Source organism: Corvus hawaiiensis, chromosome 2, assembly GCF_020740725.1.
Source record: "Corvus hawaiiensis isolate bCorHaw1 chromosome 2, bCorHaw1.pri.cur, whole genome shotgun sequence".
In the NCBI taxonomy this organism is placed as follows: Eukaryota; Metazoa; Chordata; class Aves; order Passeriformes; family Corvidae; genus Corvus; species Corvus hawaiiensis.
Window position 1 is genome coordinate 20,171,115 of NC_063214.1, and position 27,564 is coordinate 20,198,678.

At 39.4% G+C, this 27,564-nt stretch overlaps 3 protein-coding genes across 14 annotated transcripts in view; 2 read left to right on the forward strand and 1 right to left on the reverse strand.

Moving 5' to 3' along the window:
* Positions 1 to 184: 184 nt before the first annotated feature.
* USP16 (ubiquitin specific peptidase 16) lies at positions 185 to 19,132 on the reverse strand. 7 transcript variants are annotated; one of them, XM_048293716.1, is made up of 18 exons: positions 19,055 to 19,132; positions 16,949 to 17,047; positions 15,171 to 15,352; positions 14,440 to 14,543; positions 12,046 to 12,149; positions 10,115 to 10,296; positions 9,026 to 9,118; positions 8,259 to 8,389; positions 7,818 to 7,905; positions 7,202 to 7,280; positions 6,237 to 6,328; positions 5,453 to 5,509; positions 4,434 to 4,601; positions 3,181 to 3,850; positions 2,822 to 2,916; positions 1,538 to 1,624; positions 1,128 to 1,281; positions 185 to 510 (listed from the first exon to the last, which is right to left on the reverse strand). In XM_048293716.1, the coding sequence occupies exons 2-18, from the start codon at positions 17,007 to 17,009 to the stop codon at positions 386 to 388; spliced, it is 2,472 nt and encodes an 823-aa protein (XP_048149673.1). In that variant the 5' UTR covers positions 17,010 to 17,047; positions 19,055 to 19,132; the 3' UTR covers positions 185 to 385. The 7 variants fall into 7 exon arrangements, with proteins under 7 accessions (XP_048149673.1, XP_048149671.1, XP_048149675.1 ...); XM_048293714.1 differs by having other exon boundaries at positions 18,983 to 19,068; XM_048293718.1 differs by lacking the exon at positions 19,055 to 19,132 and adding an exon at positions 18,567 to 18,697.
* On the forward strand, positions 18,866 to 23,227 carry RWDD2B (RWD domain containing 2B). Of its 6 annotated transcripts, none has more exons than XM_048293727.1 (5): positions 18,866 to 19,065; positions 19,899 to 20,107; positions 20,199 to 20,266; positions 21,411 to 21,776; positions 22,477 to 23,227. In XM_048293727.1, exons 2-5 carry the CDS (start codon positions 19,901 to 19,903, stop codon positions 22,712 to 22,714), a joined length of 879 nt encoding a protein of 292 aa, XP_048149684.1. In that variant the 5' UTR covers positions 18,866 to 19,065; positions 19,899 to 19,900; the 3' UTR covers positions 22,715 to 23,227. The 6 variants fall into 6 exon arrangements, with proteins under 6 accessions (XP_048149684.1, XP_048149679.1, XP_048149680.1 ...); XM_048293722.1 differs by having other exon boundaries at positions 18,916 to 18,940; positions 19,889 to 20,107; XM_048293723.1 differs by having other exon boundaries at positions 18,984 to 19,065; positions 19,889 to 20,107.
* A 316-nt stretch (positions 23,228 to 23,543) lies between these two features.
* Positions 23,544 to 27,564, forward strand: part of LTN1 (listerin E3 ubiquitin protein ligase 1) — a 33,538-nt gene continuing 29,517 nt past the window's right edge. Inside the window, exons 1-4 of the mRNA XM_048293780.1 lie at positions 23,544 to 23,646; positions 25,256 to 25,459; positions 25,767 to 25,865; positions 26,844 to 27,074. Coding sequence (XP_048149737.1) covers positions 23,605 to 23,646; positions 25,256 to 25,459; positions 25,767 to 25,865; positions 26,844 to 27,074 — 576 coding nt within the window. The 5' untranslated portion in view covers positions 23,544 to 23,604. The remainder of the gene's footprint in view (positions 23,647 to 25,255; positions 25,460 to 25,766; positions 25,866 to 26,843; positions 27,075 to 27,564) is intronic.

Below are 27,564 nucleotides of genomic sequence, written 5' to 3' on the forward strand. Positions count from 1 at the left end.
GTCTTGGCTCTTGTGGAGGAAGAAACAGCTTCTTATGCTTGGAACCCAGGTCTAAAAAACACATAGGAACGCATAATAGCCAAGATTAACTATAGTTCAAAAGTAGAGCTGGTTGCTTTAAAGTGAAAAAGCTGCTGATCAAGATCTATATCTACCCAAATTACTCACCAAAAACTCAAAGCTGTAATTTTGAAAAAAACTTTTATTGAAAAGTAGTGGAAACACTGGAAAAAGTATAAGTTAACTGCTTGTCAGTGTGTCTAAAATGCATAAAGTGAATTCCTGTTATACAGTAGCTCCAACATGTTAACATGATTTGCAAGTCTGCCTTCTCTCACACCTCTGAAGAAGGTGGCTGCACACACAGGAAGGCTCTTCTGAAGAGTTACAGCAGCCTCTCATAGAACAGAAGATAGGCTTGGGAGCTCAGCACTTTGGACACAGAGACAGGTTGTACGTGTGTATCGCTGATGTGGAACCACTGACCTTTGACTGGCTCAGTTTCTAAAGCTGTGAAAGGAAAAATTTAGGAGTAAAAGTTATTACAAAGAATTGAAGCAATCAGTTCTATTAGTGCTCTTCAGTAAGAATCATGGAGTACAATCATAGAATCACTGAGTTGGAGAAGACCTCCAAGATCGAGTCCAACCTGTGACTGATCACTGCCCTGTCAACCAGACCACAGCACTTAATGCTACATCTGGTTGTTCCCCGAACACCTCCAGGGATGGGGATGTCACCACATCCTTGGGCAGCCCCTTCCAATGCTTAACCACCATTTTGTCTTCATGTCTTCCTAATGTCCAACCTGCACCTCCCCTGGCACAGCTTGAGGCCATTTCCTCTTGTCCTGTCACTTGTTACCTGGGAGCAGAGCCTGACCCCCACCTGGCTCCACCCTCCTTTCAGGCAGTTTTGGAGACTGGTAAGGTCTTCCCTGAGCCTCCTTTTCTCCAGGCTGAGCCCTCCCAGCTCTCTCAGCTGCTCCTTATAGGACTTCACCAGCTTCATTGCCCTTCTCAGAGAACTTATCTGCCATGGCAGGATGTTGGAACTACATGATCTTTAACGCCTCTTCCAACCCAAACCATTTTGTGATAATTTGTAAAATATTTCTAATGACTTACCTTGAGATTGTCCTCGAAGAACAAGATCAGAGAGGTGGCTGTTCATAGCTCTCATTTTAACATAGGCAGTGTAGTGCCCAAACCTCATTGTTCCGCTGTGTTCAACAACTCCATAGAGAGAGTACAAGACCTTTGTATTGCCTTCAGCCACATTCTAGAAAACCACAGGTTTAGCTATGTCAGCCAGGTGCTGAGTTTTGAAGAATGTAAACTCTTTGATTTGTTTGGTGATGAAATGGAAACTGGTTATTAGAGATTCATGCAAGCACTACAGTTATGAGCAGTGAAGTACAAGTTATCACACAAAGTAACAGGCTTGACAAGCGTTCTACAAAGATTTTGCTATGCAGCTTTGTTGTGAAAGCACATTAGAACATGGGAAAGGAGAATCTGATTGTTTTCCCACTTACTTTACATTTAGCTGTACAGAAAGGAGCCAAGTCTATCACTTCTGGGAACTTGATATGCCTGTTAACCTTCCGCAGATTAAATCCAGCCTTAAACAACCAAAGTAGAGGAAAACCCCATAATATTAAAATGGAGCATATTAAAACCATGCTTAGTTACTCTATGTTTCAGGTTAAAGTTTCAACAATACAAAATTAGTTTTACATTACGCAAAACTGGGAAAAAGCAAACTTTTTTTTTCTCTGATGTCCAGTATTCCAGCATTATTTCCTTGCTCCCACATGCTGCACTGGAGCACAAGTTAAGATGGCTCTTCAGCTCACTCGTACATTAACGTAATGGTAACAAAAGTGGAAAAAGAATCAGCTCTAATGCACTTCAGTAACTATGAGGACAAGTCTTGGCTTCTCAGATACTGGAACATGCCTGAGGATCTGATCTTAGAGCATCCAAACTGATGCAAACTGTGCTCCCACCATAATCACATAATTGTAATAATCACATAAAAACAAAAGGAGATGATGGCAGAAGTTATTTTCTTCATATTTCAGTCTCTTGGAATAGGCTACATATTTCCATTTTCTATATGAAATTGGTTTTCATCTAATTAAAGTTGCCTCCCTTATTTTTCAAGTATCTTGACCTAAACACCAAATGGGTTTAAATTTAGAAGAGGCAGTACTGCCTCCCTTTCCTTTCCTCCTTCTCTCTTGAAAAGCTAAAGGCCTGAGTTAAAAATTTTTCTACAATTTGGGAATAAAGAGGTAAATGACTTTACTTCGGTGTCTGTAAATAAAACTTAAGTTACTTTGCTTTCCTTTCATGCTTCCTTCTCCCCCACAAGGCTCAGAATCCTCTTTTCCACTTCTGCTAACTTGTTACTTACTTGTTACTAGTAAGGGATCCTATTTACCTGTACTTAGTGAAATGCATGAGCCCATGAACAGCTGTAATAGTAGGAAACCATTAATGCTAAGATTCCACTTTAATACAGTAAGCAGTAAGAATAATGAGGGAATATGTTGTGAATATGCTCACAAAACAGTGTTTTCCAGTTAATTAGGGGACTATTCTTTCAGAAAAACACTCCTCAATGCCTCGAAGACCACAAAACACAATGCCGCACACAAATGCCTTCCAAACTTTGGGAAAAAAAAACCAAACTAGTTTTATAGAAAATAAAAGTAACGTTAGCATGTTTTCAAGTTAAACTAGTACAACATGCATATGTACACATATATACATATTAACTTGAGGCTATATACATGTGTCAGCTTGCTACTTACATGCTGAAACCTCTTTAAGTGAAGGGTTAAAATTGGAGGAGCTAGAGAGATGAGCATCTGCTTTTTGGCATTAGTATAAACAAACTTCTTTTCACCTGCAGAAAAGAAAAACCACCAAGATTAAAACAAGTGTTTTATATCAAAACAAATGTTACAGCAGGAATTTATTTTCACTATTTAAACTGTTACAATGTCATCTACTGCAAGAACTGAGAAGCTGAGCATTCTCCTTTAATATGATGAATGAAAGTAGGCAAAGTTACACAAATACCACTTTAGGGATAATCCCCCCACCTTTACCCACTCAAGAAGCACATAGGGATATATTTAAAGTTTTCTTTTAAAAAAGTTTGTCATACTTTTTATGTTGTTCTTTGGTCCACAATGCCTTTGTGTACACACATCACACAGTAGTTTATTGGTCTCAGTAAGTGTTTCATTACGGGTAAATTGATACAAACAGTGATGGATTGAACCTTCCTCTGGGTTCAGCTCTTCCCTGTTCGCCAGAGTACAAAATGCTGTTTCAGGGTCATCTGTAGATACTTCGCACGTCTTGCTAGGAACAGGCTGAAGGCCATCCATGATACTCATGTCAGATTCACTGGCACCCAAGTGGAGTTTTGAAAAGTCTATAGCAAGCTCTTCCTCATCTTCATTGTCATCATCCTCCTCTTTCAAAGACAGGTTGTCAAGGCCATTGACAAACTTCATAGGAGAATCTAAGCCTTCCACAGAGAGATCCGTGAGAGACTCGTTTTCTTCACACTCTTGTTCTGGCTTTCCTGTATTTTCATGCCTGCTCTGAATTTCTGTACTATTTCCCTGTATACTCAAGTCTTTCTGAGTTAAGCAGTGATCTTTGCACTCATGTGATGATTCCTCTTCTTGCTTCTTATCAAGAGTTTCAGAGCTCATTTCAGTCTCTGATTCTTGCTTGTACTCAACATCTATCTCTGGCTGTTCAGTTGCACAGAGATCTGACAAGTGAAGCATCTTTCCTTGAAGTTTTTGCTGCCGGCGCTGGCTCTGCACATTTGAATACATAGAAACAAGAGTACAAAACACAAAGTAAGCATGAATTATATTCAGCATTTCTTACCACTTCTTTATCAGAATGTTTGTTGCATACCATAGATGCATAAGGCAGGAGAGGGAAGAATAATCTATGATTTAATGATAAGAGGTGATCAGTTCCACTAATACTGAACTTACCCTCACTCAGACATAGTTCCCATTGCTCCTTGTTAAGCAGTATCATCAAAATACAGCTAATTGTTCCCTTGCTATCTTCCTGATCCTTTCTTATGTCTGTATTCTAAAGTTTTGTGAATATTCTTGCAATCAATGACTGGAAAACAGTCTGATACAGATTAAGGCTACTTCAGACAAGCAACAAATTCTGTTGGATATTATTATATTATTCCTACAAACCAATGCTCAACAGAACATCTTAACAACAAAGACATGGGTATAATTAAGTCTTTTCAGTTGTGCATTTGAAGGACGAGAAATTTTAAGCTGTCTCCTCCTTCATGTAAACTAAGGAAACAAAACCAGTATATTTCAACAGAAATAGCAAGCACGAAGTGAAATACCTATCCAAACCAACCTTGGCTTGTTTTCTGGCCTGTTTCTTCACTTTTTTCTGAAGGTGCTTACTTGTACCAGGGGGCTCGTCTTTCTGCTTAAGGTAATGGTCATTGATTTTATCCTCTTCATCTTCGGACTCCTTTTCTTTGTTTTCTTTAATGTTTTCTCTCTTTGTAATTTTCACTTTCTACAAAACCCAAAAAGCCACAGAACAACCACAGAAATAGAGATGTTATCTGAGTTTTCAGCTCAAATATAACATTTTAATGATGTAACATACAACTAACTCACACCCTGGTGTTAATGGAAGGAGTGTCTCACTCCAGAGAGTCCGTATGAAACAAGGACTTGTGGAATGAAACAGCATGTAAGAGCAAGGCTATTGATGGCCAAATTCTGAACATGTAAAGGGGCAACATCACCGTTGCCTCTAACCGATCTCATTAAATGCATTGAAGAGTCATGTTTTACACAAGCAGAGACATTTTCAGTTGAACGTCCTGCCACAGAATTTTTTTGCTTCTGCTAAAATGAAACTTGTTTGTGGCAGAAGTCGTGATCTTTTTGGCTGTGGGGGTTCCATTCCAGTATTTACGAGTAAGCAGCGCTACACAACAAATGTGAAATATTACATATACAGATTATCAATACAAAACACAAAGCAAATCACGTACTTTGAGTGTCTGGAGATCGACCAAGTAAGTATTCACATACTATCCTATCAACATTTCTTAACTTTATTCCATAACCTGAATATTAGGAGAAGTGTTCTTGGACTCAGTGCAGGAAAATGGATGAAAAAAGTGACAAAAACCCCCCAAAGAACTCAAACAACCTGTGTGATTTTCCAGAGACAATTTACGAACCACAGCTTACAGGAATGACTCTCATGAAAAATCTTATTCTTTATCTTTCTGTGCAATTTTGATTTGCAAAAGAGACTTTTAGAAAGATGCTTAAATGCTGTTCCTAATGATTGTATAATAAGTGTTTCCATATAAACAAAAAAAATATAGGCCATAAAGTACTATTTCTTACCTGAACATCTAGTATGGGAAGTGACAAATCAAGGAAAGGCTCATGGACCAAGGATACCTTTAAATGAATAATCAAGAGTCCAATTCAATTTTGTTTGGAAGCAGCTGGCTTGCTGTCAATAGGTGTATTTGCATGTTTACATTCAAGGCCTGCTTTCACTTGTGCCCACAACTGTAAAACACAGCTCATTTACCTCCACAAATAGCTTCCACTGACTAAAATCCAGCAGTCACATTACCATAGAAATGAGCAGGAAATATTTTTATGAATTTTAGTTATCTAGTGATACTGCACCTTAAGGCCTAAGAGACTCATAGCTGTAATCTATCAGGATATTCAACTAGCCCACTTGCTAATCCACTCAATTACTTCATTCTCAGGATATATTATCCCAGTAGTGCTTTCTTCACTGTCCTCCTGGCAATTCCATGGTCTTTTCATTGTGGGAAAGGGGACGATGTAATCCCCTGAATAAAAAAGGAAAGGGCCCCATAACAATTAATTTGCTCTACGATCTGTACCACTGGAAGGTGTTCACTGAGAATCTAGGAGGGAATTCTGGCAGAGGCAGCTTGCTGTTGACCTCTTTTTCTGGAAGGCTTTTGAAAGGAACTGAAAGGTTAACTTTATAATACAAGGGAAGTAAGATTCCAGCCAAATAATGCTCCTTTTTGAAAAGCATGCAGCTAGTCAAGTCTTATTTCTACATACAGTCACTTTGGGGTTCTCCTGCAGATTACAGGACATTACACTCTAGGTTATTCAGAGCAGGCAGTTTACTTACAGTTCTGCATTCCTCACACATAATTGTGCTGGTTAATTCTCCACCAAAGATTCGATCTACAAAACTTCGTATTCCATTTTTCTTTTCATATTCTGAGAATTCAAAAAGCATATAGTAAAATTAATAATATTACATACAATATACTGGCAACCAATTTCATTACCGCAAACCAAATAAAAAAAGGAGAATATAACATGCAAGGTGTATGATGGAACATGTTGGCCTGTTCTGGTTTCCTCAGGATAGCAAGTACAGCAAGACTCTTAAATTAAGAATCTTTTGTGTATCAAAAGAGTGGGGGTGAAAACACATTTGCAGAAGACAGCTTGGTTAAACCATACCCTACCACTTTCTCTGCTCAAATGCATTTCCCTATTTTCTCAGAAGTACTGCATCTCAGTAAGAACTCCTGTTTTCTCTCAGGACTGAAACAACTATCTGAACTTAAAAAAAACAAGCACCAACTTTTGTCTGACAAACAAAACCAATTTCCTCAAGTTGTAATTTCAGAATAACACGTAGTCTGAATTTAAACTGGCAACTCATCTCCTAAGTCACGTTGAAAAGTTTAAAAATTTCCCTGTTCATTATTTAAATTTTTTATACCACTTTTAAGTAACAATGGACTATTAGCAGCTGCATAAATTATATTCACATGCTAGTATTTTAACTTCTTACATGTTTGAATGATTAATCACTGCCCAAACATATTTTAATGTATGATGTCTACAGAATCAACTATCTCTTATTCTGTTAAGAAGGAAATGCCACCAAGTTCAGCAAGACATTTAAATATAGACTAAAACTATTGAGCCTCTTATTCTAGATGCACACATGTTCAAGAGGTGGCAAAAAGTTGTACAATTAGACATGTATCTTTTAGTTGATTCTATTAATGTTACTTTATATACTTCAACAAAAAAGGAGATTTTACAAGTTACTGATGCTGTGATAATTTATTTTACCTTTAATTTTCTTTTTAAGTTCTTCTTCATTTTCTTTGTTAGAGTCACTCATCGCCTTTAGTATTCCAACACTTATTTGCTGAAATTTTCAAAACAAATATACTCCGTAAAATTTTCTAAACTAATTCACTTAACGACTTCATTTTACGATGTGTTTCAGATGGAGGAAAAAGTAAAATCTTCACCAATTAAGAGAATCAATTCAAACAACACAAGTACCTGTAGAACTACACAATAGTTCCCATAGATAACAACAAAAAAAAAATCAACTGGAAACAAAGTGCAACCATTGTGTTCCAATTAGTATGTAAGAAAATCAGTCTAAGGATTGCCCAAATTAAAACTAGCAAAAAAACCCCATGGAATTTCTACAAGTGCATTTCAGAAATGAAGACATACGGACATTCTTTAAGGTGACTACATATACTCCACACCCACTTTTTCTGCGGGTTCTCTTTGCTAATATGCTTCAAGTTAAGTCCTGTGGGCAGCACAACCACTCTATGGAGGCTGACATATCTCAGAAAGTATGGTTTTTCTCCCCTCAGCAGGAGAAAGAGGCTGGGTCTGGGGTACCAAGAAGAAAGGTATGCACAACTATGACTTTAGCACTCACCTGAATTTCTTCTGTTCTCATTCCATCAAGTAAGTAACGAAGCAATTCATGACTGTCTTGCTGCTGATAACCTTTAAATCGTATTGCTCTGTTAAATGAAATCGTAAGGTATAACTGAACTCAGAGATAAACACAGCAAAAACAACTCACACCAAACACACATGGACAAAGTCTCCAGAATGTATGTATATAAAAGCAACACGTGTCTACATATACTATTTTCTAAAAATATGAAGCCAGCTCATCAGTATGTCACTAAGTATCTTTCATTTTACTGCTATTCATTTTTATTTTGGTCTTCTTTCAAAAATTGTTAAGTATTCTACAAATTTTATATGCTGTGTTCTGAGCTAGAGATAAAAAAAAGAGGAAAAACTGACAGTCTTTCAAACAATAAACTTTTTCATACTCACTATGACATGCAATTGTACAGATACTCACTTTTTACAAACCTGAGCAAAAAGTTCCTTAGGAGTCACTACCCCTTTTTTTGTCTCTTGCATTTCTGTCACGAACTGATGCATGGCTAGTGTTAAAGGACCTGGCTGATCTAGTTTTATTAGCTGAGGTTCCTGTTTGAAATAAAAGCAACAGAGCTGTTTTGCCTTAATTCAGTGACAGATTCTTCAGCAGTAAGTTTTTCCTTTTCAGTTCCTGAAAACATTATTGTCAAATAGAATACACAAAATTCCAAAATGGCAGTAAGTTAACCTGAAAAAACAATGCATGGCTTATCATGAAACGATAGCAAAACTCAGTTATTTATTGCTCAGTTCTAAGTCTGGATTTCTTGCCTTTACTAGGAAAAAACCCGATTTCTGAAAAAGGAATTGTGCATCCAAATCTCTCACTGTAGTGACAGGTGTGTTATTTAAGTTAGTGCTACAGACATCCTCTAGTTTCCTATTTTGCATTTAGACAAGTGACACTATAGCAAGAGTTACACATTTTCATCCTTCATGTAACATCATCATAATGCAAGCACTCCTTCTACAACAGAGTATCGAATCACTGCTCTTACATTGTGAACAAAATACCTCCACTGACTTCAGAAGCTGCTTTATGGAAATCAGTGGTGAAGTTCCTGCTGATTTTACATCTTAATCTTGTTAGTATTTAGCTGGAACAGCTTTAAAATCGAGAGATAAATACTGCTTGTTTCCTTAACTGGAAGGTGAGCACACACTACAGAGGTCAAAGCATATTACCATGCATAGCTCAGGTGACTCAATTTTAACTGTTGTGCCAGGCATTTTAGCTTCTTTAAGCAGCTCCCTCAGGACTGGAGTTTGTGATAAATTCTGTAGAATATAAAAGACAAAGAGATTGGAAAATGGGGACAACAGGAAGGGCAGCGGAACTCTGCTAGTCATGGAATTCGTAGCAACCAGTTTAGCAGCAATTTATTTTCCCAAACACAGAACTAAAGTGGTTAACTACCACTCTAGAATCTCCATCTGTGTTTAAGACTTAAAGGTGAATTTCATACAGCTAATGGGACTTCCAATGCCCTCTATAAACATTACTTCAGATTGCAGAAACCCTAAATATATTATTCTTCAACAGACTGATCTTTTGACAAGTGTATTTACTAGCGTCTGTTTCTAAAACATCAAAAGATAAAATGCAGTGTGGGTATTTGCTTGGTTTAAAAAGTGTTTATAAGTAAATCAAAAGCAGTTTACTAAAATCTGCAAGTACAGTGGGAATTTTGAGTAAAACTTCAAGTATCAAGAGCCACAGAGCACCAGATCACATGTCAGTTTCAATACACATGAAAGAACAAGTTTATTCTACGCTTCTCAGCTGAAGAAGTCACACAAGATGGCAATGGCTGCAACATGCTCATCCTGGTTTTTTCATCCAATATTTACTTTTGACTTTCTGTAGTTGAGACATTTTTATTGCAATAAACAACCATGGTCTTTGAGTACTCATCTCTTACAGTCTAAGAAGCCACAAGGGTGATGTGTCAGACTATTTCATATTTTTAAAAAATAACTAGAAGTTGGCATGCTAATTTTATGTCAGTGAAAAATGCCCTCCCTCAAGGACAAGGCAGTTTATTGTATTTCCCCTTAGAGCAAGTCTGAACCTGCAGCTCCGTTTCTTCGTATTTCTCTGGGCCAACACACTATTTTTAGAAAGAAGCCATCATTCCTGGCAGATAAAAAAATCACGTTCTAATTGTGTCACGGTAAAATGCTGGGGGCAAGGCTGTTGTGGGCTGTTTTTCATTTTGTTTGTGGCTTCTTTCTTATTCAAAGTTCTTCTAAAAACAGCAACAAGTCCTGTACCTGCATCACTGCATTAAAGAAACATGTATTCCCCAAGTTACTAAGTCCTTTCACAGTGACTTCTCCATTAGCAGCTGAATGAGAATTTTCTTCCTTAAGTGAAACTTCTTTTTCTTGTTCATTTTTGCTGTCTTTTTCTACTTTCTTATTTTCAACTTCTTTGTTCTCTTGTTGTTTTTCTACTGAAATAATACAGACATACCACATATTAACATAGTAACAGGGTATAGGCCAGGAAAGATTATTACAATCAGCAGCAATCTATGACATTTAGATATTATACATATGATAATTAATTCTTTAATTTTTAAATATAAAACTACTGGTTTAGGTTCTTAAATTGTCTAGGTAACAGAAGTTAAAAAATAAACAGAACAAAACAACAAAAACAACAAATCAAGAACCCCCTGAAATAGCATTTCAAATCAGCATGTAAATTAAACATCTCTTGGCCCACAAGCCATTCATGCCAACATCCTCTGAAATTCTTCCAAGTGTTATCTCTCATTTTATTGCTGTGTCAAAATCACCTATGTGAGGGCTTTCTACAACATCCAACAGGCTCCCACTATCAAAGCATTCTCATATTCATTTCATGTACCTAAACAGATGATACTGAAAGGTTTATAGTCTTCAAGACAAGTTAATAATATTTTTCCCCAAATTATTTTGGTGTACTGCTGAAAATTTCAATGACCTGTTTAATAAAGCCATAAGGGAGTTACAGGCAGTTTTCAAAATAACACCCACACTGATTCTGCCAATTTGGCAGTCAGCTATTGATTAGGCTTCTGGTAAATAGGGCTGTGAGCTAATACTAACTTTAAAATCAAGTAACATCAGTTCAAAGAAAGCAAGGAAAACAGACAATACAATCTTTGGACAAGAAACAGATGGATGGACAATGACACACAGAACACATGAAATAGGCAACAACTGCATGCAGGTATTCATTGGTTTTCCAGTTCAAAACTGAGAAGAAAATTTTGGCAACTGATATGAAGTTCAAATATTAGATGTAGAGTAACTGTGTATCTGGGAAAGACTGACCACTCAGAACACTCTGCTCTCCATGGGAAAACCTCAGCTGTTTTCTGAACAAATTGAATTCAGAGACAGCCACGTGGCATTGCTGTATGTTTGTGTTCCATTTCCCACAGGGCCTGTGATTTCACTCAAGGGTTGCAATTTCTGACAGTCATTTGTTATAGCATTTATTTTTATATGCAAATTCTTCCAATTTTTCTAGTGGAAATGCCTGGTACAAAACCAGTTTTGCTATTGTGGAAACTAGGTGCTTTTGCTGCGTTTGTTTTCTTTTAAACAATCATATTTTACAGATAGACTGCAGGCTGAACACAGTATTTTAGAGTTCTAAAAGCACTGCAGCTGCCTATACTAAGTGTACAGACCCAGTGACAAAACCTCTGTATACTCCTTCCATTACTGGAGATTTAGTCATTCCTGATACATTCACAAACACCCACAAAAATACTTTAAAAAAATCAAATCAAATTATCCTTAAGCAATGACAATTTTTCTTTAGATCTCAAGACAGACTGAGCAACACTGATGAATAAACACAGCACCCTAAGTACTGAAAGGCAATTGCCTATTTGCAGAAAAAGTGACTGTCACATTTTTTTAAAAAGTCACAGTAAAACTGTCTTTTTTTTCTCCTGTTCTTGTTTGTCTTGTCTGTAAAAGTTTAGGGGATGCTGAGCAAAATCCTGATCTAATTAGATCAACGGGCTAGAACATTACTTATGTTATCAGATTTGTGACAAAAAAGATAAAAAAAGGGGAGAAATTAGTTTTTCCCTTTACCATAAGGTGCTAAATCCAATTTAGTGTAAATTCTGGATTTAAAGTACTGTCTCCAACACTTAGGAGACCTTCTGATTTACTGTATCTATACTATAATTACTTACCTGCATGTGATGAGTCAATACCAACTTGTTTTCTAACAAAATCCACAGTCTGGCCCAAAAGGGTTGAAGTTTTATATGGAACTTCATTATCACATAGGTAGCACCTGTCTCCGCCGCCCCCAAAAGAAAACAATTAATCCTATTTTTTTTTCTATTATTTAAAAATCCTAAACTATTTGCTTGCTTGATGCAATTCATTACACAAAGTTATAAAATTACAAGGTTTAGTGTAAGATTTAGAAATCTTAGGGAAGAATCCAATCTACTTATCACAAAAATAAAACACTTAAAAATTTTCTTTAGTAAATTATTTTGGTGACTGGCAGTTGCAATTTACAAGTATAAATTAGACTCTTAAGAGATATGCTTAGAAACCTTGCTGCAAGAAAAATAAAAGCTGGGAAAGTTTTGCCAAAAATCAAGAAACTAAGATATCAGGCCCTAAAGGAAATGACTCATGAATATTATGGCATGGAAAAATATTTTCAATATTCTAGCTAAGCAAATACTTAATTGTATTTAAGTTGCATAAAGTGTCCACCATTAAACCTGCAGACTTTTATTCCCTCTTCTACTGCTGATACAAACTCTATTTGTCTCTTTGTGAGCAAAGACGTGTATGGTTATACCAGTAATCTGCTTTAGACAAAATTGTGGGAGAAGCTGCAGTCATAAAGGCTCAAGAAGGGTAAAGTGCTGACGGAACACACACAGCAGAAAGAGTTTTACACGTACCAATTTTGTAGTTCCACCCAATCAACTCCTTGAAGAAGTGGCAAAAGGTACTGATACTTCTGCATTTTGGAAAACACCAATTACAGTTCTTAGGCAGACTTCAGGATTACCATAAGTCAGACTCAACTTTCGGATATTAAAAGCAGAAGAAGTCTGCAGTAAAATGTTTCCCCAAAACTCTAGCATCCCTGGCATTAGCTATAATCATCACATTTCTTCATATCTCATTAAAAAAATTGGCTCAGCTTTTGGATCCCTGATTGTTTATCTATTGTCTATCTGGTTAATCATAAAAATAGGCATCTCACTCCTGGAATAACAAAGGGTATTTACTTCCATGGTGTGTTTTAACACCAGAACCTTCTACATGTGAAAAAAATTGTAGACAACCTTGAAAGAATCAAGGGATTGGAAAAAGTTTTGTTAGGGATGGCTGTTTGACCAGTACTGAAAATGTGTACAACAGCACTTGTAAACTCAAAAGAGCAGAACTTAGTGAATTCCTAGAATTGTTTCCTCTCCAAAACATGCCTTTAAACTGCTTACAGTTATTACTTATATCCAATTTGAACCACTTTTGCAGGCATACCATAAAGAGATTTAGTCACACATTCATATAATTAATAAAAGCAAAAGCAGTTTTGATCAGAATTTTTGTACTAGGCCCACTGTGAAGTACAGTTCTTGACTGTGGGTTTTGATTTATAACTCATTTATAGCCAATATATCAATCTTTGGTTAACTTATTGGGCAATTAAATTCTAGAAATTCTAGAAGGAAGCCAAAACATCTTACTTTGACAACTTCCTCTCATTTGCAAATATTTTGATTAAAAACCAGGGAATATAAAGCACTTCAAGCCCACGCTTTTAACACTAATTTAAATTCACAAAGAGAAGTTCACTAGTTCATTAGTAATAATGTTATTAATAATGTCCATTTCCAGTCTAGAATTCATTAAAAGTAGTGGTTATTACACGTAAGTGCAAAGTATAATCAAATAAATAGATACTGTTATATATAATGAACATAATGACAGATACTAAGTTACAAAACCATGTTACTAAGCAAAACAAAAACTTTATGTCAAGTACAGTATTTCTGTATATCATAGTTTAGAAAATTAGGGCTCCCCCTTATATACAGAAGTGTGTAATTACTTTGAGAGAAGCAAAAACTACCAGGGACATGGATTTTGTATTGCTTGATCCAGTAGCATCTTGTAATTCTAGCTGCGCTTCCTGTCTACATGTGGTATTAAAGAATTGTATTTACCAGGAAGATAAAGGTAAGGTTGCCACTAAGTGCACATCAGAAAGAACCTTCTCCCAAGGTCGAAACTTAAGATTTAGAGCTACAGATCAACATTTGTTTTCATGTGTCAGTATTCTGACCAAGTAAAAGCAGTAAAATATGAAGTCAACCACATTTACTAGTTGGTCAAGTTTAACCTTAATTATTAAAATATTCTGATCATAAATTTTACAAGAAAATAATACTTATTCTGCAAATCTCAGCAAAGACTGCTGGGAATTACATGTTTGGAAACATTTTAATATATGCCTAGAGAGAAATCTCAGAATTCACAAAAAAAGGACAAATTATATCCCAGCCTCTGTTGCTCTCCAGCTCCTGTCTTGTGTTGCCTGACAAACTCACCACACACTCCAGTTGTCCAAACTGAGAACCAAACAGTGGGGATCTGATCTTGGTGTTTTATAATGCTTTAAGGCATGCTGGTCTGCAGAATTTCTGTCACAGCCCTACAATATCGATAACCACAACTGTCACAAAATCCACTTGACTGTCAATGAAACATACATAAAGTCAGATCACAAAATATTAAAATGAAAACTGCTCAATCACGTTCAACTAACTGGAATCAACAGATAGCTATCTATTTCAAAATATTTAGTTCTGCAGATAGATAATTTACTGGGTGCAGAATAAAGGTGCTCTGGGACTGAACGTTTAATGAACAAATTCCAGTTTGAACACCTGAAAGAATAAAACAGAACAAAAACCTCTTCAGCATGCAGAGTTCCAAGTTTCATGAACTAACATGAGCATTAAGATCTTGAAAAAATCATAGATTAGGAGCATTTTTATTTTCTCAGCAAAATAATTCAAACTTTCTAGGAAACAAGTCCTCAAGATGATGTTTTGGCCTTAAGCCTGCTAAATGCCTTTGGGCCATCTTCCAAGTACTTCATTTGACATTCAGAGCAGGCATTTTTAAATCACACTCTACAGTATATAAAGTCATCTAGGTAGCACCACCTTTACAATAAAAAAAGAGACACTATAAGAGTTTAATTAGAAACTCTCTTGTTCCACTATATTATGAGACACTGAAAGGTATTAAGACAAATTAACAACAAAAAAGATACCCTATGGCCACATTTTAGGCATAACCATATCGAAGCGCCTTCATCAGTCTCCTCCTCCTCAGCCTTCTCTTGTGTCTTACTGTCTGCCTTGCAGTCCTGACAAACATGCCATTCCACACTCTGCAGTGCCTTTCTCAGATGCCCTTGGTCCAGTCCTTTACGAATATGCTTGCACACAGGTTCTACAAATTAAGAAGCACAAGAAGGATGTAGGCAACATAATGAATGCAAGTATTGAAGACACAGGCAGCAATCCAGAAGCTAGGATAGTTTTTCTAGAGCCAAGGAAACACTGACAATTTATCAGAGCATCAGAAAGAAACCTATTGTTACCACCATTTACAATCTGGGTATACTGTTGCTGCATCCTAAACTTTACTTTGAGGTGCTTTTATTGCTCAGATAGTGTGACAGCTCTGAATCCATCTTTGTTGAGGCAAGATTACAGCCCCAAGATTGCAAACTTCTATTGGCATAAGCTGAAACCAGTGTAAATTTTTGTACCTACAGTTCTGTTCCTGTCCAAGATTCCAGGATTTTATCAAAGTGCAAACATAGATACTCAGAAGCATTCTTTTAACTTTCTGAAAAACATGAGCTTCATCTACAACCTCAAAATTGTCATTTAAAAAACAAACAAAAAAATTTGGTACATTGGCAACTACTATTACAGTGGAATTATTGACCATGATCAGTCTTAGTTTCATTTGTGGCTTTATAAGACTTTGTCATTGTAAGACCACTTACTTACAGGCAAAAAAGTGAGATGCCACCAGCAGCTAGAACATAACTGATCTCTTTGCAGGAGAAAAAGAGGAACAGTTACAGCAGACATTGACCCTGACTCCAGGAAACAAAAAAGCCCTCAACACCCCCAACAACCAAACCAGACAAAAGCAGCTAAAAAAGGCATCCATTAGAGACAGAAGCTAACACAAGAAGACCAGGACAATCAGGAAACCAAAGTAGAGTAGACTTAAACAGGCCATCCCACCAAGCCTCCTCAAACTCTAAGTGCTCTCTCTCCCAACTAAATTAACCTGGTTCAACTCACTTCCCCAGCTGGGATCAACAAAAAAGATGAGAAAGACACAATCTGTGACCTGGCAGCTAAGGTGGTAGGAGAGAATGCTACACAATACAAGTAAAAACAAAAGCTACAATAAACAGGGTAAACAAGATTAAAAAAAAAATTTCAGCACAGGTGAGATCCAGTGGAGCTAGGAGAATAAAATTTAGTATTTGGGATTAGGAACTACTAGGAACAGAAGAACAGAAAGAAGAGGTTTTAACCAAAATACACTATGAGAGCTGAAATGCCCAGGGTCAGTACCAAATTAGCAGCTAGAATAAAGGCAAATTGCTTCACAAAAAGTATTTTAATCACAGCTTTTACTGCTGAGGCAAGAATCTTCTGCAACAAAATTTTCACTAGGAAAAAGCAACTTAAGCTTAGCAGCTGACTCCACAAACCCTTTATATTCTGAGTAATTTTACACAATCTGTATCAGTAAACGACTGTGTGTCCGAGTTTCCTGAAAACCGGAAACTAATCTCAGTTTTCAAGACAGGATTATTATTTTCTAGCATAGTTAGAAAAATCATGACACCAATATTTCTTGCTAGACTTGAGTTTCAATTAAAAAAAATCCAGATTTTGTAAATGAGACTTCAAAGCCAGTGACCAGTGTAAAGGCCTTCTAATGTTAATCAGCTTTCAAGACTTCTTTGAGGTTAAAAGAAACATTAGGTCCACAAACTTCTGCAAGGAAACATACTCAGTATATCCGGAGACTCATCAGACTGTGCAGTTTTGCCTTTGATGCGTTTCTTTCCCATACTTGTACTCTGTAATTTTTCCTAAAAGGAACAGTGACCTAACAAAGAAAAACAGTAAAATTAGAAGGTAGTCTTGGTTTTCCTTGTTCATTGCTACAAGAATTATTGCAGTGACCAAGCTGCGTCCCTTGAGGTGAATTAACTTGTTTTAATTTGACATTTTCAAACCAAAAAAATATTAATTATGTTTTAACATGAAACAATTGTAACTGTTGTATAGACAAGATCACAGTGTGAATTACAAAACCCAAATGATTAAAAATGTTAAATCAAAAGCATTGCACAAAATAACAAAACTGAAAACTCTAGTACCAAAAATTCCTATAAACTTTAAGGACTTTAACTAACACCACAGGGATTTTATGAAAAAGAATTGGTTTTGTCCCAACTAAAACTTGGAAGTTATTTGCATTTGCAACCTTTTCGTTTTGTTTACTGCAAATTCCCTGTGTTTTTGATGAAGTCTGACACAGGTAAGATACTCTTAACATATTTGAAAATATACAGACAGTCGGAATTCTGATTTTTCAATTTCTTTACTGTGGAAAATTTATCATCACCTTCCCCACATATCAATCAAATAATTCAGATGGGTCTGTTACTCACTATACCTGTGGACCCTTCTTGACAAGAGTGATCTACCACTACATAGTCCTAAGCCAAGTGCTTGGCTTCAGATAGGTGGCTACTGCAGATGTGACAGAACATTTTTAGTTTCTAGTCTGTAGCACCTGTGCCTTACCTGACAGAAGATCATCCAAAAACCTCAGATAAACTTAAAACTCTACATATGCTATACAATGAAAACAAGGAAGCAAAAATGGTTCAAAATCAAGTCTCTGCAATCTTTGCAGGCTAGCTTAACCCTGCTGTCCACCCTTCATGTAAACACAACCAGCACTAAATCTGACCTTTATCAATCCACATTTCCAAATCCATTTCTTTGCTTGTACGTGGCAGTACACCAGCCCCAGAGCACAACTGCCTGCTTGGAGCTGTCACAGCCAAAAAATTAAGCCAGACCAAGAGAACTAGAGAGAAAACTTAAGCTGGGGAGTGTTTAGGCATGATACTCATAGAGTACGTTTTGTATGAAAAGCCATTTACAAACAAGAGCATGTTTGCATGAGCATACTCGTAGGGCAGATGACCCAGTTGTTGATGGCTGGTTGGCAGCCACTTCATCGAGAGCAAAATTATCAACTTTTGCAACTTAGCATTCAATTTGTTCAGAGTAAGAAATAACTGTTCATCCAACAACCTTCCTCTACAGCACATTTTTCTGCAAAAAGCTACAAGACTTGATCTTGTATGAACAACTTTTAATTGATAAAATCCTTTCCAAACTGTCCTTGCTCCTGCCGGGAAGGCAGGACTGCATCAACACGTGGGGTTGTTAACTTAACCCACGCCGTGCCTGGGCAGACTTGTCAGACAGGCTCTGCAGCAGCCTTTCCACGGCGCAGCCCTCACGAGGAAATGCACAGCCTAAACGGCCAACGCATTTTATGGTTTTTAAGATAAGATAAAGCGGTGTTTCAACGACCAAACGAGCACCTGCGTTTGACAGACACCCTGGAAAAATGCGCTCAGAGGCTCGCCTGGGGAACCCCCGGGGCGCGGCGGGCAGCAGGCCGGACCCTGTCGCCAGCCAGCATTCCCGTCCCGTGGGCAGCAGGTGAGCCCCGAGCCGACCCGAGTCGAGCCGAGTCGAGCCGAGCCCGGCCCGCTGTCCCCCGGCTGGCCCGGCCCGCTCCGCCCGTCCCGCGGCTGGGCCACCCCCGTGCCCCGACCCCGCCTGCTTCCGATTGGCGGGCGCCATGACTGACAGCTGCCGCAGCCAATCAGAAGCCCCGCGTGTCCCGGCCGGAGCGGCGGCTGCAGCGCGCCGGCGGAGCGAGCCCCGGACTGGGAGGAGAGTGGCCACGGCGGTAGGAGCGCGGCGGCGGCCCCGGGGGGCTCCCGTCCCTCACCTGCCAGTGCGGCGGGGCGAACAACTTGGTGGCGCATGACTCCACCAGGCGGGGCAGGCGGCAACCTCTCACCTCAATCACGGGTGGGTGGCGGGGCGGCGGTCACCGGCTGCCATGCGCGCTTCCGGCGCGCTGCATTGTGGGGCCGTGGCGGGGGGTGGGGACTGGGACGTGGACGCGCATGCGCGGGCGCCAGGCCGCGTCTCTTTTTGCTCCCCTGTGGTCTGAGGGGAGCATGGAAGCGCAGGGCGAGGGGAGCGGGAGTGGTGTGTTCGAGGGGCAGCGGAGGCTCCCCAGCTCTCACGACACCTGAGAGCGGCCACCACAGCAGCCGTCTGTGGAAGACGTTGGTTTGGCGACACACCAGTGGGTCCTGTCCCACCTCAGGGCAATGGAAATCGCGTGGGCTATCTGTGTGTGCGTGACCCAGAGTCCCCGGCAGACACGAACCGGTTATGATGGGCTTGTTCATAACTATTAATATACATAAAGTCTCCAACTTCCTCGTGAGGGGAGGTGGAGGGGCAAGCACTCTCTGGCGACCAGTGACAGGACCCGAGAGCATGACATGAACCTGTGTCGGGGGAGGTTTAGGTTGGGTATTAAAAAAAAAAAAAGGTTCTTCTCCCCGGAGGGTGGTTGGGAACTGGAACAGCCTCCCCGGGAAAGTGGCCATAGCACCGGCCTCACGCAGCCCAAGAAGCGTTTGGACAATGCTTTCAGGCACAGGGTGTGACTCTTGAGATTGTTCTGTGCAGGGCCAGGAGGCGGAGTCGATGATCCTTGTGAGTCCCTTCCAACTCAGCTTATTCTATGATTCTGTAACTTGATTTGCATAGGAGTAGTTAATGGACTTTGTCCCATATTCAAGCCGTGTTTTTCTTCCGTGATTTTTTGTTTGCTCAGGGAACAACAGAAATGGCCAACCAAGAAGAAGCAGAGATACAAATTTCAGAGTTAGATTTACTCTCTAGCATGTTTCCTTATGAGGAAGAGTTTGCTGTGACAGACCAACTGGCTCTAGCTGAACTGAAACACTATGTTGAAAATGAGTCTGCAGAGGTGCCATCTTCAAAAGTTCAGTTCATACTGAACATAAAGGCAGAGGTGCCTAATGCCGCTATGGTACTGTGAACACCTTTTTAAAAAAATTATTTTATTACTTTGTGGGGTTTTACCGCTTACTTGAACTAAACATTTGCTCATTTTTTTTTAGGTGGAATTCTCTATGGCCTGTGCTTTACCATTTAAATATCCGACTGTTCTCCCAGAAATTACTGTGAGGTACGGCTGCTAATAAAAACATCTGTAAGTTAGAGTGTGTTGCACAAGTACGGTTATGATCAGAGAAAACAGTCTTTTTTTTTTTTTTTTCTCATGATTTACTGCCAAATTAAGCCAGGTGGACAACAGTGCTGAAGGAAAAACAAATATACAAGCTTATGATTTCTCTGGTGTGCACAGCAAATAAGTGAGGAAAGGGGAAAAAGTGTGAAGGAGCCATCGCCTATACAGGAGGGTTACATGTAGATACTGTTCATAGGTCTGATGTTCAAGAAGAGACACTTGTCTGTTTTGATAAAGCTTACCACTAACTAAAGGGGTGAAAAAATAGTCAAAGGTCTTATTTTTCCCCTGTCACAATCCTATTTCTTCCAGCCTTCTGATATTTTTTATTTGTGTTTAAAGAAGTAGGCTTGTGTATTACAAAATTAATTCAGCCACCATACTTACTTTTCAAGTACCTTTTTCTTGATTTTGTTTTACAGATTGGTAGTGCTGTTTGTGAATTCAAGAGTTAGCACACCAATTAAATACTAATTAAGATGTTTTCATAGCTAATATGACTTAAATAGCAATAGCAAGTGCATATTATCTAACTATGCCTGATTTTCTTGGCAGCGTGAAGCAAAACTTTTGAAAAGTTACGAAGCTGGGGAAGGGTCTGGAGCACAAGTTCTATGACAAGCAGCTGAAGGAGCTGGGGTTGTTTAGCCTGGAGAAAAGGGGACTCGGGGGAGACCTTACCACTCTCCAGAACTATCTGAAAGGAGGTTTTAGGCAGGTGGAGATTGGCCTCTTCTCCCAGGGAACCAGTGACAGGACGAGAGAAAATGGCCTTAAGCTGTGCCAGGGGAGGTTCAGGTTGGACATCAGGAAGAATTTCTTCATGGAAAGGGTGGTCAGTCATTGAAAGGAGCTGCCCAGGGAGGTGCTGGAGTTCCCTCCCTGGAGGTGCTCAGTGCACGACTGGATGTGGCACTCAGTGCACTGGTTTGGTTGACAAGGTGATCATCGCTCAAAGGTTGGACATGATCTTGGAGGTCTTTCCCAACCCTAAGGATTCTGTTATTATGTGTTTCTAAAAACATGCTAAATTGTAAACACATATATATTTATACGCATTTATATTTTTCTTTTTCTTTAGGTCATCATTACTAAGCCGCTCTCAGCAGATTCTCCTGAACTCTGATCTAAAAACGTATTTGATGCAAAACTTCAGTGGCGAGCCCTGCATGCTGAATGCGAGAGAATGGGTTAAGGACCACGCAGCTGCTTACATCGACAAAGATCTTTCATCTTCCTCAATGACAGCCTCCGATGCCACGCAGTCACAAGTCACCACGTTCACTCGATTGTGGATCTACAGTCATCACATTTACAACAAGCAAAAAAGAAAGAATATTATTGACTGGGCCAAGGAGCTCTCTCTGTCAGGGTTTTGCATGCCAGGGAAACCAGGTGTTGTTTGTGTAGAAGGTTTACAAAGTAGTTGTGAAGAGTTCTGGTCAAGGTTAGTTTTTCTTTGTACTTAAATGCCATTAGCAGTTAGAATACTGCATGTTGTCATGTTGTACATGTGGCCAGAAGGTGGGAAATCCAACTGCCTGCCAGCCTGTGAAGATCTGCAAAGTATTTGTGTTTATAATGCATGTACAACTCTGAATATCCACTGTACTGTTGGTTGCAACAGTCAAAGCAACCAGTACTGCATGGTGCACATTTATTTCTGTTTTATTTCCTCAGTTTCACTTTTATAGAGATGGACTGCCGTACCCCAGTTGTGTTAGATATGTGTGCTGTTGTATCACTTTACATGTGTGTTTTATTCTGCTCCCATCATTTATCCTTCTGGGTGGTGCAGATTAAATAAGCATTGTAATTCAATTGTGTAGCTAAGAGTGTGTGAGAATTCTTAGCACGGGGAAGGCAGAAGTGAGCTCTGAAATGGAAACCACATCTTCATTAATTATGTTGTGAGGAATAACATTAAATTTTTTCAGTTCTGAGATATAAAAAACCAAGCTCCTGCTTATGAAAGTGTTTGCATGTGAGTAGGTGGTATTTCTATCACCGGGTCATGAACCATTATCTCTGTCCATATATATACACAAATAGAATTTATTGACTTTCATGATAGTAGTTATTCCATAGTATTTCCTAAAACAGACTTCATTTTATAGGTAGATTAATATTTCTCCAATTGCTTTCAGGGTAAGAAGATTAACATGGAAAAGAATTCTTATTCGGCACAGAGAAGATGTTTCTTTGGAAGGTGGAGGACATGCTGAGATCCAGAAGCAACGAAAGTTCCCCACTTTGGAAGAAAAATGTTTTGATGCACATGGTGCCAGGGGAAATCATATGGATTTGGGGCAACTATATCATTTTTTAGAAGAAAAAGGATGTGCTGACATATTTCAAATGTACTTTGGGGTTGAAGGGCATTGAAGGGGTTGAAGATCAGCACAGGCCCCAGCACCTACCTTTCTAATTTAATCCTCATAACAGATTCCTTAGCTTTTCTGCAACAGTTGATCAGGGAAGGAATTAATATTTCATGATTTATGTGATGAATCCAGTTTTCAATGAAAACAAATATCCAGTGAAATCCCAAATAATGAAAATGACTGTATGAATGCTTTATACACTTCTTTATACACTTTTTACTAAAGAGATACCGTAGTGGCTCCACTACATCTGTTATTTTAGTTTGAGAAAAAGCAGCAGTTTAGCAAGGATAGGGCTCCCTTACAGCATGCTCCAAAACTCTGAAAGGATCCACAACCTCCTGAGTTCACAAATTTTCAGTCCTGTAATATGAAGTGCGTTATGCTGCGTGTGTTTTTGAGTTGGGTTTCAACGAAGTTGTATCAGTGAATGCTAATTTTGCGGATATTGTATCTAAACCCCATGGTAAAAAAACCAGACATTGGTTTCTTTGGATTAAATATTTTTATTAAATATTGTATTAATGTTTCTGTACACATCCAGTAAAATCGCTAACATTCAGATCTCTAGTATGGACTTGGAACACCTTTTGTAGGGATACTTCACAGGGATGCCATTCGACAAGCGCGGGTGAAACTTTCCCAAATCCAAAGTCCTTGTAAGTGTACAAGAGCGCCGCGGCTCCCTAAGGCCGCTCGAAGTTGAAGATCGATGGATTTTATTTTTATTTCTAAGGATGGTGTTGAGTCTAAGGCCTCACCAAGCGGGTTCCCTCCCGCGCCGCGCGCCCCCTGGCGGCGCCTCGGTGCCCGCGGCCGCCGGGCCCCGCCCCGGAAGTGTCGCGCTGCCCGCGGTGGCTGCGGCCGGGCCCCGGTGCCGCCGCCGCCGCCATGGGGGGCAAGAACAAGCAGCGAACCAAGGGCAACCTGCGGGTGAGCGCGGCCCGCGGGGCCGAGGAGGGTGGCGGGGCCGGGCCCAGGCCTCGGGGCCTCGCGGTTCCGGCACCTCCGGGTGCCCTGGGCGGGGGGCCGCGGGCCGCCGGAGCCCGGCTCCCACGGCGGGGCAGCGCGATCTTCGGCCCGGTTGTGGTATCTGGCGCCTCTTGGCCTGAATCGTGCTTTAGGGGAGTGTGACTGCTGCTGCTGTGGTATTTGTACGGAGAGGGGCAGCAAAATCACCGCGGGTGTAGATTCAGCAAGGTACCGGTGGTACATTCGGTGTGTTTTTCTGTGCAGAGTCTTAGAATACTCTTGCCACAAGGCCAGAGGTGATGTGACATCTGTCCTATCACTCAGGATGTGGGAGAAGTCTGGTGTTCAGGTTCCCTAATTCCTCCCTGGATTTAGGGAAGACTAGGGAACGCAAAGCAGCGTGTCCGTAATAGCTCACATGCAGAAAAGGTGATTTAAACCCCACAAGCTCACACAATTGCTGCTGTCATTAGAAAATAAAAGATTAGATTTCTAATTAGAAATTAGAAGATGTCCCAGAGGACATTAAAGCATCAGTCAGTTTTGGGGCAGTCTTTCCAAAAGAGAGTGGTTGAAACAAACCTGAACGAATGATACAACTAGCAAATGGGGTAAACTAGAAGAGGTGCTGAGCTCCAAAACGCAACTGTGATGGTATTTGTTATATTTGTTACATATGCATGTTTTTGCTCCATTCCTCTAAATAATTTTTTACCATTTGGTTGGTGGGCGAATCCTTTGATTTGTCTGTGTGTTTTTATTTATTCAGAGATACAAGGAGCATTCCCTGGGAGCTGTATTGGCCCATGATAAGAACCAGGAAAACCAGAAGTAGTGAAGGAGGATAAATAGTTTCTTAATAAATTGTTCGCTTGCAGAAGGAGTTTTCTGTTAGGCTTTTTTGTATAGCAAAAAAAGCAATAAGAAGCAATAAAAGCAATAATATTTTCCATAAGTATTCATGCATTATGAGAAAAGAGAATGCTGATTTGCAGAATCTTGGAATAGACTCAGAAATGTTGGGGTTGGAAGGGACTTTAAAGCTCATCCGGTCCCACCCCCTGCCATGGGTGGGGATGCCTTCGCTAGATCAGGCTGCTCCAAGCCCCATCCAACCTGGCCTTGAACACTTCCAGGGATGGGGCAGCCACAGCTTCTCTGGGCAGCCCGTGCCAGGAATTCACCTTCCTCACAGGCAAGAATTTCATATTTAATCTAAACCTACTTCGTTTCAGTTTGAAGTCATTCCTCTTTGTCCTATCACTACAGTTCCCGATGAAGAGTTCTCTCCAGCTTCCTTTTAGGCTCCCTGGAAGGATACTGAGGGCTCCCTGGAGCCTTTTCTTTTCCAGGCTGATCAGCCTGAACTTTCTCAGCCTGATCCTAAAGAGAAGAATCATTTTCTAGGTCAAATTTCTATGTTTAAAGCACAGGTGGACTTCTCTTTGTGAGACTTTCTTTTAATTAGAAGGTTAATTATACAATATAAATAGGATCATATCTTCAAATGCATGATATGTGCAAAATAAAATGAAATAGATCATTGACTCCTATCCCTGTTTTTTGTCAGCCTTCTAGCAGTGGCCGAGCTGCAGAGCTCCTTGCCAAAGAACGTGGAACAGTGCCTGGGTTTATCGGCTTTGGAACATCTCAGAGTGATCTAGGATATGTTCCTGCAATTCAAGGAGCAGAGGAAATAGACAGCCTTGTGGATGCTGATTTCCGAATGGTGTTGCGAAAACTTTCTAAAAGGGATATCACAACCAAGTTAAAAGTAGGTGTATCCTTTATCCCCCCCTAATTTATTTGTTTTTAATTGGAGAATAATACAGTTTTCTTAAGGGTGGAAGAGGATGTAACTAACACTAATTTCACTTTGGTGGATTTGCTAGAACTGCAATCCAGAAGATATCTTGGATACCTGTAGCAAGCTCCATGATGCAATTATCTCTATAGATGCTCAGTTGCAAGAAATGAATTGATTTTTGGAAAAGGGAGTTGCAGTTTCAGATATAGACTGGTAAATTACAGAACATATCTACCTGACTTCTTAAGTCATGCTCTTGATATTTTGATTTTAGGCTATGCAGGAGTTTGGGACAATGTGCAAGGAAAGAGAAGCGGAAGTTGTTAAAGGCGTTCTTCCTTACTGGCCGAGAATTTACTGTAAAATTTCACTAGTAAGTATTGAAGTATTTAAATTAAAAACTTACCATGTACTTCCTGTGACTACCTCTGAGGTGGTCATTGTTGACCTATCTGCCTTTGTTGGAATCACTGACTTGTTCTAGGACAAACATCAAGTTGAAGGAAAATACTGTTCTTTTTTTTTTTGGATGTATTTCAGTATTGGGAGTGGGTGGAATCTTGAACTGTTGATGTCTGGGCTGTACTTCCTTGATAGGTCTGTTAGACTTTATGTTTAAAAGATGGTACTGTATTTCTTAGGAAAAGTTCTTTTATTCCAGATTCCAGAAAGATTCCAGAAAGGCTAGAGAGTCTGTTCAGTTAATCTTCTTGATCTAAGACTAATACTTGACTAGACTTAACACTAAAAGAAAACCCCAAACCCAAATATGAAAAGACCATGTGTAGCCAGATTAGCAATAGATTTTTTATATATTTACTGTATTTCCAAGCTCTCTGGAATGGCTACTGTTGGAAACATGATATGGGACAAAATGAATCACTATTCTTACCCATTAGAGTAATTACTAACGTTTCTTTCTGGAGTCAAGAGTGTAGAAAATCATGATGTTGTAAATTCATATGCAAATAAAGGATGCACAGCTTTATGGTAGTTCTAATTCAAAAGATGTCTTCAAGGCTTCCTGTTTCTCCTGCCTCTTCTCTGTCTGTAAAATGTTTGTGTAAATTGGAAACAAAAACTGTAGTTAGGGATATCAGAGAAAGGTTACAATTCTGAGTGTACAACACTTTGGGAGTATGATGCTACTAAATTAGGACTCTCCCCATACCTTGGGAGAGGTAAACTTTTTTGTTGGTGGTGTGTATTCTCAAATTTATGTTTCAAATCCAGTTAACTGCAAACATGGCTTTTTAATCACCCCTTTTGCTTTGAAGTACCTGAAATCAAAGGTACATTTCTTAAACCAATAAACCTTTCTCTTACTCTTCTTTCTTTTTTTGTTTAACAGGATCACGATCGCCGTGTTCGAGAAGCAACTCAGCAATCTTTCGAGCAACTGATTCTTAAAGTAAAAAAACACTTAGCTCCTTACTTAAAAACTATCATGGGTTACTGGCTGATTGCTCAGTGTGACACTTACTCCCCTGCTGCTTCTGCTGCAAAAGTAGCTTTTGAAAAAGCTTTTCCTTCAAGCAAACAACCTGAAGCCTTAGTATTCTGTAAGGATGAAATTCTCAATGTGAGTTTACAGTTTTATATTTCTTTAAGGCTTTGTATATGTAAACTTCTATTCCCCCATCTATTCTTCACGGTTAAATTTCTTTCTCACCTGAAACTTTGTTCCTGTGAAGAGAATCATAGAATGGTTTGGATTGGAAGGGACTTCCAAAAGGTTCATGTTCCACCCCCTGCCATGGGCAGGGACACCTTCCACTAGACCAGGTTGGTCCAAGCCCTGTCCAGCCTGGCCTTGAACACTTCCAAGGGATGGGGCAGCCTCAGCTTCTCTGGGCAGCCTGTGCCAGGGTACCATCACCGTCACAGGGAAGAATTTCTTCTGTAAGGAAATATAAAAAAGAAAAATAATAAAGAATGCAGAGAAAAAATACATCTGTTTTTTTGGACTTGAGATGAGAATGACTGGAACCAGAGGAATGACTAGTGAATTTCCTTGTGTGCATTCCCATGTAATGATGCTCAGTCAACACATAATGTTGCTGACAGAGGGA

Bases quoted from the DNA above. Each gene is read 5' to 3' on its own strand.
- USP16 (XM_048293716.1), bottom strand. From the start codon at position 17,009: ATGGGAAAGAAACGCATCAAAGGCAAAACTGCACAGTCTGATGAGTCT. The intron at 6,329-7,201 runs GTAAAATAAATT...TTGAATTCTCAG, and splicing joins ACTTAAAAAGAAAATTAAAG to AATATGAAAAGAAAAATGGA. The intron at 511-1,127 runs GTAAGTCATTAG...TTCCTTTCACAG, and splicing joins TCTTCGAGGACAATCTCAAG to CTTTAGAAACTGAGCCAGTC.
- RWDD2B (XM_048293723.1), top strand. From the start codon at position 19,018: ATGACTCCACCAGGCGGGGCAGGCGGCAACCTCTCACCTCAATCACGG. The intron at 19,066-19,888 runs GTGGGTGGCGGG...TTGTTTGCTCAG, and splicing joins ACCTCTCACCTCAATCACGG to GGAACAACAGAAATGGCCAA. The intron at 21,777-22,476 runs GTTAGTTTTTCT...AATTGCTTTCAG, and splicing joins TGTGAAGAGTTCTGGTCAAG to GGTAAGAAGATTAACATGGA.